The following is a 13,104-nucleotide window of genomic DNA, read 5'->3' as shown; positions in this document are numbered from 1 at the left end:
TGTACACAGTATATAACACTACAGAGTTTTCTGAGCTAATCGACACTTAACTGACACAAGGGTTTAAATGATGTCTATCGAGAGAAAATATCAAAACTCATCAGTTGGCCACTTAGAGCCATGAATTTCACCATTTTTTTTATGTCTGTTGCAAGGCCATAAATTAATTGGATTCCTAGCTGCTACTTTAGGTAACTATGGAGACAAGCAGTATATTTTTTATATGCATGTACGTCCTCCAGTTATGGCAGGAGTTACAGGTATAGCGCAATATCCCACTGAGAAAGTGTCTTGGGAGAAGAAGATAAGATATGACCGCTTCTCAAACACTTTTAACCTTTTCATCTTTGGCCTCTATCCATCTCTTGGCCTTGAAGGCCAAGCTTGGAAAGAAAGAAAAAAAATTATCAAAAACCAAAGCAAACTTTTGGCAAGCGTACAGCTTATTAAAGTGTGAGCATATATTAGAGATGAGGTATAATATAGTGACAATGTCCTCTCCTCCCCCTCACCACAACAGTAAAATGAACAAATCCATGACTTAACATGAGACTTCATTTAAAGGTTCCTTTGAAGATCTTCAATCATCACAGGAAACACTTAAACGGCAATTTTTTGCACCAAGGGACAATCTGATTATGTTAAATTCAGTGAATATAAGTTGATATACACTGTAGAAGAAGAGAAAGAAAATCTTAATTTATCAGCTACATATCTTCAAGTAATCATCAGTTATTACTTTCCCTTTATATTTGCCTGTCTTAGAAAAATTATTGCCATAAATATTGATATCTATATCATAATGCATGCTATATTTTCTGGATAGTATACAAAATATAGAACTGAAAAATGAATGCGAAACTTTGGCATTGCTGTGGTTTTGGGCAGAAAAAAAAAAAAGATCAGTGTTAATAGGTGCAAGTAAGTTGCTATTGATTGTGAACATGTAAAAGCTGTCAAGCTCCTGTGATTTGACAATCACATGGGGGCAAAAAAACAAAACAAAAGCAAAACTAAAACAAAAACAACCTGACATGGTCATATTAGATTTGTTATTACTGTCAACATACTAATTACAGTTTTGGAAGAAGAACCAATTGTTCTTTGTCATAGGTTGCCATAAAGCTGTGCCAATGTCCCTAGACACAATATTTGTTTTTCTTTTATACCAGGAAGTGCAGATGACATTTTATCTCAGAAGCATTAAAGGGAAACTCCACTCCATGTTCAGTATTAATCAATCAGAAGGTGCAGTGAAAATTACCACCTCAAATGGAAAAAAAAAATTAGGAAGGGTATAAAATGGAATATAACTTTCTCATGTCAGAAGAACCCTGAAATAGGCCACACTCCATTGTAAGGTAGTTGGAAAGACAACAATGTTGTCCTTTTTTATTTCTCCCAATTGTTTATACATAGAAAAATAATGTGATGAAATCATATCTTGGCAATGAATCAGCAAATATTTTTTCCACTACACACTAAAAAAGAAAAATGTAATTACTGAATTATCACTAGTCAAAATCACTGCAAAGCAGATAGTTACTTCTTTTTAAAAGTCCATTTCAAAAAGGGAAACTTAATAAGGGTTGTGTGTAAATCTGAGAGAGATTGTCAGGCACTGATGCCATCAGCTTGTATCGCTTGCATTATGTGATTATGAGAGATCAACAAGATAAAAGCACTCTTGTACTGACACCAGTGAAACTGTGTTGTTCAATGTTTGATTTTGATGTCCAATTTCATTGTTCCATTTGTTCCCTTTTATACTCTGCGTGAGGTATCGATGATAACTTCAAGAATGGAGATAATGGAGCTGTTGATCACTCTAGCTTTTCCCCCCATTGACCATGTCAGAGTACTTTCCTACGGTACATGATTGCCGAGACAGTAGTTGCCCAAAATTAAATCACCTTGATTGTTTGTGTCCTCCTGTCATGGACTACTAGCATATAATGGAAGGAGTTTGGATGAACCCTGTTCAGAAGGACCCAGAGAAGGTTGGGAGACAAGAGGAAGCGAACTTGGCTGAGCTCGGGAAGGATGGTTGCCTGGGAAGGGGTTGACATTTAGTGGAGTTGGGATTGATCTTTTGTAGTCACTGTTACCTGTACATGTCATAGAGATGACAAGATACAGAAGTTGAGGAAGTGTGAGGAAATGTGGGTGTATTTTTCAAACCTCACTTTCCAAAACACTTATACAATTACATGAATCAATACAATATATGCGTATACAGCTCTGTATGGTGATATAGCACTTGGTATCGTAATTAGATCCTAACCTGCACTAGACAGTGAAAATATTCCTTCAATTTCCTGTTTTTGTTCTCAGAATGCTGCAGGCACTGAAGGAGGTTTAAAACAAAAGTGTTCTATCTGTTGTGTGTGTGTGTCCTTTTCATGTCATAGAAATGATTCTCGAATTTGTAAGTTATAAATCTGATAATTGAGGATATTGTTACAAATAAGAGTTCAGTAGAGCTATCAAAGGTTGCACTTAACAACTCACTTCTGGTGCAGAATCGAGGTTTCCTAACTACTTTCAGGGATTTTTAGGCAGTTGATAAATGCAAAGCTGTTTTGATTATGGGGTTAGAAACAAGTTTCTGAAATGCTGAAAACAGTGCAGTCAGAAATGAAATGCGTTTGAGCCAGAAATGCATTTCTGGAGAGTTGATAGATGCAAAGTTGTTTTGAAATGCATTTATAGCTCAGACCTGCCCTCACCAACCACTGCCATCTACACATTAATCTGTTCTTCTGGTCAATCTGTGCAATGGAGCTGTGCAATGACAGGGCCTCCCATGATTAGTTGATAAATGCAACATTATGCAAGAAACGTGATCCAAAATATGTTTGCAAACGTGTTTTGGTAGTGGGTATTGAAACATGTCTAATATCAGAAAAGTTGATAAACACAGCAAAAATCTGTTTGAAAATCCTCATCAACATAAATTGAGGAATGGAAGTATCACCTGACACTGAAAGTGAAAGGCTGGATATCAATTTCTGTGAAATTTCAGTGTTGTGTTCATCAACAAGATTCATGCAGTAAGTAATTTTGAATTACCTGTTGAATCAATGCTTTACAGTAAGATTAAGTTTCATGGATGTCTCAAATACAATGTATATCTTTTCTCTGATATCTGGAGCGGACTTTTATGTGAAGTTAGTGATAGTTCTGTATGTCTGTACAGTCTTAAACTATACTACTCTATTTCTGCAACCCTGAGACAGCATGAGCAGTGATATAGTTTATGATCATGTTTGTCGATGCTATGGATTGGATTCCATCATCAACTAATATCGGGGGGGGGGGGGGGGGGGGGGAGAGAGAGGGGGCGGCACAAAATTCAAGTCAATCTTAAAAATAAAGATCAACTTCAAATTATGGCATGCCATTGGTTTCCCTATTCAGTTTTATCAGCCTTTCAGAATCAACTTCAAATTGTTATCACAATTTACAGATAAATTCCTAGTTGTCACTTATTTTATTTTGTATATTAATAGCTGCATGAAAAATTCTCCAAAATTTCTATTTTTATTATTTAGAATACCAGTGAATACTCACACAACATATCATAATTTTAAGTTGATCTTAACTTTTAAGACTGATATAAATTCCTTGTGAAACACCCCAAAGGCCTCAGTTTCTCTTTGGTTAATCCACTAAGTCCTGGGAACCGCAATTTAGTGATTTGTTGCTGCGTCTTTTTATTGTAATAATCAGTATGAATATAGTTAGTGTTTAGAAAGCTAGAGTAACAGTTTTGTACGTCATTGCAGTCATTAGTTGTTCATTTCTTTGTTGTGGTTGCTGACTTTTCAAAAGCATCTCAATTTAGTTAAAATCTGGAACAGATTCCCAAATTGGCAACACATTTTAGAAGATTGGAATTTCCTTTTTCTCTTTCAAATGAGCAAACTGTGGACCTTTCCTTCTGATTATGTGTAGATTTAATGGATTTAATCATCCCATGTAATCTCTCTTTGATATATCCTCAGCTGAGAACCAGAAGGGCGCTATCGCATTCGAAGATTTGAGCATAGATAAAAGCGAAACAATCAGTTTTCATGAAATAAAAAGGTTTATTTAATAAAAAGTGGGTAGATTTATAAGCATTATTCCAGGTATCTGGTAAAATAGTGCCCTTGTTGTTTTGATTTTTTACATATTACTGAATATGAATATAACATTAAATTGGCACCATACTGTAGCTGAGATCGAGCTGTACAGTGTGATGACAAGATGATGTAATCTGCTGTAAATTCTCCAAGGCTTGAGAGGTAAATCAGCTGCACCAAATGATTTTGTATCATCAATAAGAATCCCTGTAATACAGGATATATGGCAATTCACAGAGAATGGACTGTTGCTAGCTGAACGTGAGCGCCATGTTTTCCTCTTCCTCCTCAATCAACTTAATGGGTCTTGCCAGCCAAGCGTAAACACGTCACTCTAGAAGGAAGAGTTCTGCCGATAACAAGATATTCATACTTAAAGGAATCGTATAGTTTTGATTGAAACCTAACTTCAGATTTCTATAAACATTTTTGGGTGAGGTAATGAGAAACCTCTTAAGAAATATGAAAGAGCATTAAATTCCAAGAGGAATCCAATGTTTATTTGATGAAAATTGACTTTGAAAAGGCTAAGATATCCAAAGAGAGCAATCCTAATAAAAGGTAGGTGGGTCCCACCTTTTATTAGGATTGCTACGATCACTTTGTTTTACTTTGTTATTGGATGTCTCGGCCATAACAGAACCGATTTTCATCAAATAAACTTTGAATCTTCTCAGAATGGTATGCTTTGTGCTATTTCATAAGTTGTTTCTTGGTATTTTGCAAAAAGTTAAAAGCCCAATCCTCATCTCCACCAATACTGTACAATCCCTTTAAGAGATTCAGCACACAGACAGATTTCGTTTTAACGGCCTCATAAGTTTTATAGTTTTATGATGAGTGCCCCCCCCCCCCCCCCACACACACACACATACAACAAAGAGCTGGCATCGTGCCAAGTTCAGCTTTGACATAAGGAAATGATTTTTCTTAAACTGGTTAGTTTCTATTCTTGATGTTTACTTCAGTTACTTGAGACTTAATGGGCAGAATTCACAAAGCTAGTTCAAATTTAGTCCATGGATCATACTTATTTTGTCTGCCTAGATGTACTTGAAAGATCACAAATATTACACCAACCAAGGATGAAAGTGTGTTGATACGTGCATGTGAAAGGTGGACATTATACAAGATCGATTTAGTCCATGGACTGAATCTAAACCATGGTTTTTATTTATTTGATCGAGTTAGATTAAACTACCTTTGTGAATTGTACCCATTGTTTCTGGAGTATAACTTCACTATTTTTTTTTCATTCAACTGATAAACATTCTCAATATCTGAAGGGATTGAAAGGTGCAATAATGCACAGATACTTTTGGTACAAGTTCTACCGATACTGTAAATGCTGGTATGGTTTATCGATGTAAAAAAGAAGAGAGAAATGGTGTGGGAGTTTCTATGCAGAGTGGAGAAAACTGACATCGTATTGAACCATAAAGTAACATTAATATTTAATATGTAATGCTATCATGCCCTAAGCTCAAATCACAATCTGGTGGGACGTCATGGAGGCCGATGAATGTATGCAGCTATCAACTCCATAATCACATGAACTGATGCAGTCATTGTTAGGGATCCCTGATATGTACATTTCTTTTATCACAAAGAAAAAGAGGACCTTTGGAGCTGTTCAATGAACTTGTTCCTTCTCAATGCTTTTCAACAATGCCTAAAATCAAGTTTGCATGCATCATATGTTGCTTTGATTGGCAAGATTTGGGCAGGCAAGCCTTCTGATTGTCAGTTTTGACAAGATATATTGTAAAAGCATGCATATAATTTGAATAACTCATTGGTTACTGAGATATGGATCCCTAGCAAATAATTATGTTTCTCATTGCTTCATAGAGCGTATAAATAAGAGCAATCATTAGCATTCACCTAACCTCCCCCCCCCCCCGAAAAAAAAAAAAGATAAATAAATAAATAAATTATGAAATACTGCAGAACAGAAGGAGACTTGCACACACTTTGGCTTCACACAATAGAATGTCCATCTGCCTATATGGTTCCTATGCCTGCTAATTTGAAAGGAAATTCCCATTCAAATAGGTTGACACACTTCTTTGGAAATATTTCAGTAATTGAAGTATCCATGCAAAATTAAAGAATTGTTGTCTTTTTTTGCTTTGTTTTCTTTGAAAATTGCAGCAAGACCTTCAAGCCCAGGAGAGCCTGCTTGTGGAGGGCAAAGTGGCCAAGATAAAGAAATGGGTGGCAGCGACTGTCGGAGAGGTAAGAATTTCATATCGGCACGTCTTGCCATTGTCCACCTTCAGTCTCTGGCTCTGTGATCTACTGCAGCATGAACTTATACGTACATTATTATTCATTTACGGCTGTACTTGGGATAGTAACTGAGCTTCTGAGTATTATCATACAAACTTTCATGATGATCCACATGCATATTACAATCTGATTCTGAGGTTTAGAAAGTGGACAAAATATCACTGCTATTTGAGCTAAAGTAAAAAAAAAAACTCAAAATCTGTAATACGTATGTTGTTTTGTTAATATTGACTCATATCCTGGCTGTACGCAGTGAATACCTGATAGCCATGTCATCACACAGTGATGATTATTACAGACATACATGCAGTAATCCCAGCAGTCATAATTACTTAAAGTATTTTTACAAGTACAGTACAATTTGTGAGCTTATCACTGCATTGGTATGCCCAGCCTTGCTCTTATCCTCACATTCATAAATGCCTACAGTTGTCAGAAATTCATCTGAGGACAATTCCTTGCATGCATTGAGACAAATTGATCCCACCAGTATCAGTTTTCTTGGCACTTAATCAACTTAATGTCTTACATGTGGGTAATGGCCTAGAAGTTGTGGTTCATGTTCAGTAAGAGCTAAAAAAAAGGACTGGTTTCATAAGCTTCATGTGATTGATATCTTTGTATCTTTGTATATACATTTTTATCTATGTATGTTTGTATGTATGTACATAAATTTATGTGTGTTTGTATATGTCTGTAATTTGTTTGTATGTATGTGCACACATACATATGTTTGTATGTTGGCCTGTGTGTGTATATTTGTATGTATGTATGTATGTATGTATTTATATATGTATGTTAGTATTTATGTTTGTTTGTCTCTAATCATGGTGGTTTTCTTTGTAGCTTGAAGAGGAAAACAAGAGGCTTGTCATCTTGAATGAGGATGCCAACGAGACAATCAGGAAGCTGCAGCTAAGACTGAAAAGTGAGTGCTCCTCTTTAAGTGGTGTCATTCTATTAAGTGCCCCCCCCCCCCCCATCGTTCTTTTGTCTCGAAAGAAATTCTGCCATTGTGGAATGTTGTGCAGGATTGGATTATAATCTGTCTGCCATGCTACTCTTGATTATCTGCCAAGATATTTTATCTGCCAAGATATTCTATCTTTTTTATATCACGGGCAATGAATTAGTGACTTTCTCATTCTCATTTGTAAAAGAAAAATATGCCCTAGCAAAGACATCCAAAAGGGAAGTGTTTTTCCTGAAAGAATACTGTGCTTTGCTTGGTTTATTTATGCGTAATTTTTCCTGCAGTTATAGATATAATATCAGTTTAGCATTGTATTAGTAGTAGACAACAACTGTTAAGGTTGTCATAATAACTAGTCTTTACTAAAACAAAAGATAGAAAGCAGTGTAGGGCTCATGGTTCACAAGATCACTAAATCTGTCCTTGAAAACTCATCTGAGAAAAGAAGGCTGACAATTTTTTTTTCTCCACCTCTTGATTCTATTTGCCTTGGCAGATCAAGAGAATGGCCAGTATCATGCAGACATCTCTGTCAATCGAAAGGACCAGAGGATGCATTGGCAGGACGACCCGCCTCCAATACATCCGAAGAAGCGCCCCTCATTCCGGCCAGACCCACATCATCCAGCATCAGGGAGCACCTCATGGGCATGACCGCGGAAACGGAACTTAATGGAAACGAGATCCACCAAAGGCAGGAGGTGTCATCGTCAGAGATCTACGACAATGTGAACGAGGAATCCGGTGATCTATACGCCCAGGGCTCATCGCCCCACTCACAAAATGGTGATACCAAGAAAGAATGGAGGACTAACAGGAATGAGGCAAATTCAAATGATGATAAACTAGCGATGGGTAATGGCCACGCCCTGACACCTGGAAGTGAAATGTCCGGATCGGAAGAGGACAACCTCGTGGACAGTACCGATCTTGACCATTCCATGTCTTTGCTGTCAACGTCAAGTGGCGGTCTTTCCCCAGATATACCAGTGCCAATTCTTGCCCCGCCCCCGACACCATCAACTCCCAGTGGAGTCAATGGGGTCAACCTTGCTCAGAGCCTTGCCAAAAGACAGGAACAGACTCAGGAGAAATCCTCGCCCAGGAGGTCACCCAGGAATGACGAGGAGGTGGTTCCGTCCGCCCTCTCGCTGATTGCAAACTCGGTCAGTGCAACTGCAGAAATGCTGCAGAACTCTGGCAAGCCCAAGGAACATGTAAAGCTCCAACTCAGCAATGGGGAATCTCTGGACATTTCGCTCCCCACCGTCGAGAGGACTGCCTCGAACGACACCAACCCCCTGGAGCTCAGCTCCACTCTGGGGGAAGGACTCGACGACGATGTTTTCCTTGAAGGTGGGCTCTCCCGCGACAATGACTACGTTGAACTGCTCAGGCTGCGCTCCCTGAGCCAGCAGTCCGGAAGTGACAGTAGCTACCAGAGCCTGAAGAAGATGCACATCAAGAAGATGGTGACTGGAGTGTTGATGGAAGGAAGCCATGAGCTGAGCGAGCTCCCGGAGCTGCCCTTGTTAGAGGAAGGTTATCAGAGTCTGAGGAACGTCCATGAACACTTTGAAAACCTACAGAATGATCCTCCGGTCATGTCTGACCAATTGCCTGATGTCTGTGCCTATGAGGGGGGTGGGGATGAGAAAGTCAGCCCTCCCCTTGACCCAGCCTTTGATGTGGACTACGATGAACCTCCCGATGACGATTCACTCTTCATGGAGGAAGCAGCCGAGAATGAGAGGTCATCAACCTCCGGCAAGCCACCACCACCACCTGAGAGAAAAGTGCCATCGTGGGTGAGTTATGTGTTTCTCTCAGAAATAAAATTTTGGTATTTGACAGACTGATTAGCTGAATTACAATCAATTAACTTCTTGCTCTTCTGTTTATCATTTCATCAGATCATTCTTTTTTTTTTCTTTTTTTTTTTATCTGGTGGCTTACTGATGTGTGGTTCACAAGGATATATGAATGATTTTATGGTTGCAATTAGCAGTGTACTGTGTGCATATAGTAGAGAGTTTAGATAGCAGTTTTATGTGTCATTATTCAACCTAATAACAAACTGTACTACATGTCAAGCATGTCAAGATATGGCTTTATTTGTGAATCAAAATAGATAAGTGTACTGTAATATGCACTTGTAACAAATTGTGCACTGAAATCCGTTCTCTCTTTGAAGATACTGTAGGATATGGTTGTTCTCAATGCAATTGTTCTATGTAATTCTCAATTTGTTTTGTAATTCCCAATTTGTTATGCTTGTGGTCAATGTGATAAAAATTTTGTGTGTCCCTGATCTAGCTTTGCACTTGTACTATCATTGTAAGAGTGGTATTTGTCTCAACTTGTATGTATAGACAGTCAGAAACTCAAGTACACATTTCATGCCAATTTCTAATCTTCTGTTTTTAATAGCCATGTTGAACCAGAATCAGGAATGTGCACACAATGCAGTGCACTCACGGAAGACTGGAAGAATGATACGTGTGATTATGATAATGCATTAGCTGCTCCTGAGTCACACTTGCAGACAAACCACATGTAATGGTGTTTGTGATCCGGGGCGACAGCTGGAATGACTGTGGCCACTTTAGAAAGGCTTGTTTTTCTTGTCATCCTTTCCTCATGAGGTAGTACGATTCTGTGCCTTCCATTCACAGCAATTTAAGTTCCCTTCCAAAGTGCAAAAAAAAAAACACAAACAAACACCCAAGACTGTTGATGATGAAAAAAAAAAATCACAAATTTCTTGTGCTGGGAGTTCTATTTATGACCTTGTTTTGGAGAAGTAGCGTAAGGTGCAAAATGATTGTTATGTATGTGTCTGTCTGTCTGTCTGTCTGTCTCCACCCCAGGAAACTCGTATCTACACGCTCAGTGACAAGGGCCTCAAGATGTCGCCCAGCGTGGCACCTGTCATCGATTCCTCAATGGGTAGGTATGACTTCATAGCCAGCTGTTACCATGGCAACCATTTGTAATGTGCTGTCAGTCAGCAGAGAGAGATAGAAAAGAGAGAAGAAGAAGAAAAGCAAAAACAAAAACAGATGTATGCAAGATCATGTAGAGCATGAGTTTATAGACGACCAAACCGTCCAGGCCAGTCATTCAGTTACAGGCAGTAGGTGAAGTAACATACTGTAGTACTGGATTTTCCCAGGGAAGGGGGCTTGGAATCTGGAGGGTGAATCTGACACCCTTTCTTGGAAATATGAATGGTGGCAGAAATACTGAACTTCCTCTTTAGTTTTCACCTCAGTAATAGTCCTGCAAAGCAAACAGACACTTTCTTCACTTCAATCTGATCGAAAGAATTGCCTTCTGCAGTTGGCATTCTCTTTCAAAACAGCTACAAAACTGTGGTACAACATTGCCCATGTGTGTTTACAATCTGCTGTTAATATTCACTATTGTAACATACAATTTGGGTTGAATGCTGAAATAACAAAAGAACATAAACGATTTTAGTAGTGATTAGATGATGATTATAGCATTTTTATGCTTATTTTTTAGTATATACCCATATATAGGCCTATCATACTTTTTTCTGGCTTTCTGTTTTGTTTTGTTTTTTGCTTTTAAAGTCTTATCATTCTACTTGAAGGAATGCACAGCACATGTAAGAAACCGAATAATAATATACTTTTAATACATGATGACATAAATGGTATCCCGGGGTACCAAATAAAAATCAGCCATTTTGTTGAATTATTTATTTGTTTTAAAAGGTTGTACCCTGGGTTGCCAAAAAGTGGAAATTATTTTGGTGCTGGAGCTAGCACGCGCTACTCTAGCCACTACACTGCGCACTGCACTGAAGTACACGCTATTGCCAGCACAGGGTGCCACGCATGGATGGTATAACGTGCAGTGGCATGGGAATGACTATGTACACGCTCACACAGTGCATGCATTCTCTGCGCCTGTTCTCGAGTGGACGTGAGGTGAGGTGGTGCTACACAACGTGGTACCCCGGGGTAACACTTGATGCATCACATAATGCAGGATTAGTTTTGCAAGAGAGCTGAAAAATGAATCCTCACATTAGCCAGGTATGTTAAATATACATATAAATGATCAGTACAAATGATCTGTTGGTCATGAGTAATTATTTGGCAGGTTTTGCATGACATACAGGTAGCATGCAAAATGTCATATCACAGGCAGATATGCTGGATAATTTCACATGAATTTCCAAAGAAATCATCCTTTATAATGGGTCTTCAGAGTCGGCATAAACATATTTCTCATAACTGTTTGTACTCGATGAAGCGACATGCAGAAACCCCTGCTGTTTATCAATGTTTAAGACATCTTGCAAGAGACATGCATTTCACATCCCGCATGAAATAAAGTAGTGTAAGCTGGTGCCCCACCACCACCACCATCAAGTGGATCATAGCAAACTCAGAGATCCTACTCGCTCCACAGTTATAGCTGTTAGCTGCGTGTTAACGAGAGCAACTCCACAGTTATCACCGATAGCTGCGTGATAACTAGAGCAGGCGGGCATGCAGGACATTGCATTGACCAGCTCATGGTCTGGCATGCCAAGTATCTACGGAGGTCGCGGCACCGTGCGGCCTCTGTGTGCAAGCTGTATGTGATGCACAGTCTTGGATGGGGCACTGGAAGAGGGCCTGCAATCAAATGTATGCCCTTCATGTGGAGTATGGTGGCTCTGGTCCAGAGAGACAGGGAAAAGCAAACTTGTTCTCATCCCAGGAGCTAAACCAAGGAGATGACTATTAGCAGAACATTACATTTTTCAAGAATTATTGCCAAAGCTCTCTCATCACAAAAACAGAAAAAAGGGGCCGTAGTTCTCATGTCAAAAGAACTCCATAGAGCATAACGGCCATATTGTTGAGCTGAGTAGAGATTTTGAAATACACCTAAAGTAAGGTTCTTTACTCTCAGATCAGAGATAAGATGTTAAACCATTTCCCACAGAAGGGTGGTGGATCCTGTCATCAGGAATATCTCCTACTATAGGGGATGGCTCAACCCTCTCATGACTGCCACCTTAAAATCCTAGTGACATTGTACTCAAACATGTTGCAGACAGAACTGAGGGAGTTCAGATGAAATTTGAATTGATTTAATTTGATTTCTTTTTTTCATGGTAAATATGAATAATGATGAAATAACACCAAAAAATGAAAGATAAAAAATAGATAAAGCATATCAATGATACATAATATACAATGCATACATGCATATACACCAAACAGTTCACAAGAATGATGCTTCATGAATCATGACATGTATAACAATTTTGCAAATTGATGAATTTACACCGAGTGTCATGGTGACAGAATAAGAAATGAATATTTTTCCCTGTTCAAGAGACAACTGAAGTGATTTCCCTCCCGCGAAACGATAGTGCATTTGTGTTACAGGAGGTATAATGTTCTTTCAGGTTATTGATTTTAACAAAAATAAAACACTGCCAAATATACCACATAATTGTGTGGTACCTGTCCATGTGCTTGTCTGTCTGTCTTTCTCTCAATTCTCCTTCTTTGTAGCCATTGCATCCTATCTATCTTTTGTTCTGTCCATCTTTCTCATACACTTCATCTCTGTCTATCTCTTCCACATTAAATCTACTATGATAATGGTTCAATCGGCTGCCTCACAATAGAGGAAAAACGTTCACAAAACTAAACATCACTGAATCGTTACATCAGGTAT

The 13,104-nt window shown here is 38.6% G+C and overlaps 1 protein-coding gene across 1 annotated transcript in view; it reads left to right on the top strand.

The window, feature by feature from the left end:
- Positions 1 to 13,104, top strand: part of LOC140227212 (pleckstrin homology domain-containing family H member 2-like) — a 110,211-nt gene that overhangs the window by 70,135 nt on the left and 26,972 nt on the right. The window contains 5 exon segments of the mRNA XM_072307643.1: positions 6,282 to 6,365; positions 7,266 to 7,347; positions 7,889 to 7,921; positions 7,924 to 9,200; positions 10,263 to 10,341. Coding sequence (XP_072163744.1) covers positions 6,282 to 6,365; positions 7,266 to 7,347; positions 7,889 to 7,921; positions 7,924 to 9,200; positions 10,263 to 10,341 — 1,555 coding nt within the window.

Source organism: Diadema setosum, chromosome 1 (assembly GCF_964275005.1).
Source record: "Diadema setosum chromosome 1, eeDiaSeto1, whole genome shotgun sequence".
Lineage (NCBI taxonomy): Eukaryota > Metazoa > Echinodermata > Echinoidea > Diadematoida > Diadematidae > Diadema > Diadema setosum.
Note: the sequence above shows the minus strand (reverse complement) of the source record. Positions and strands in the feature narration are given on the sequence as shown.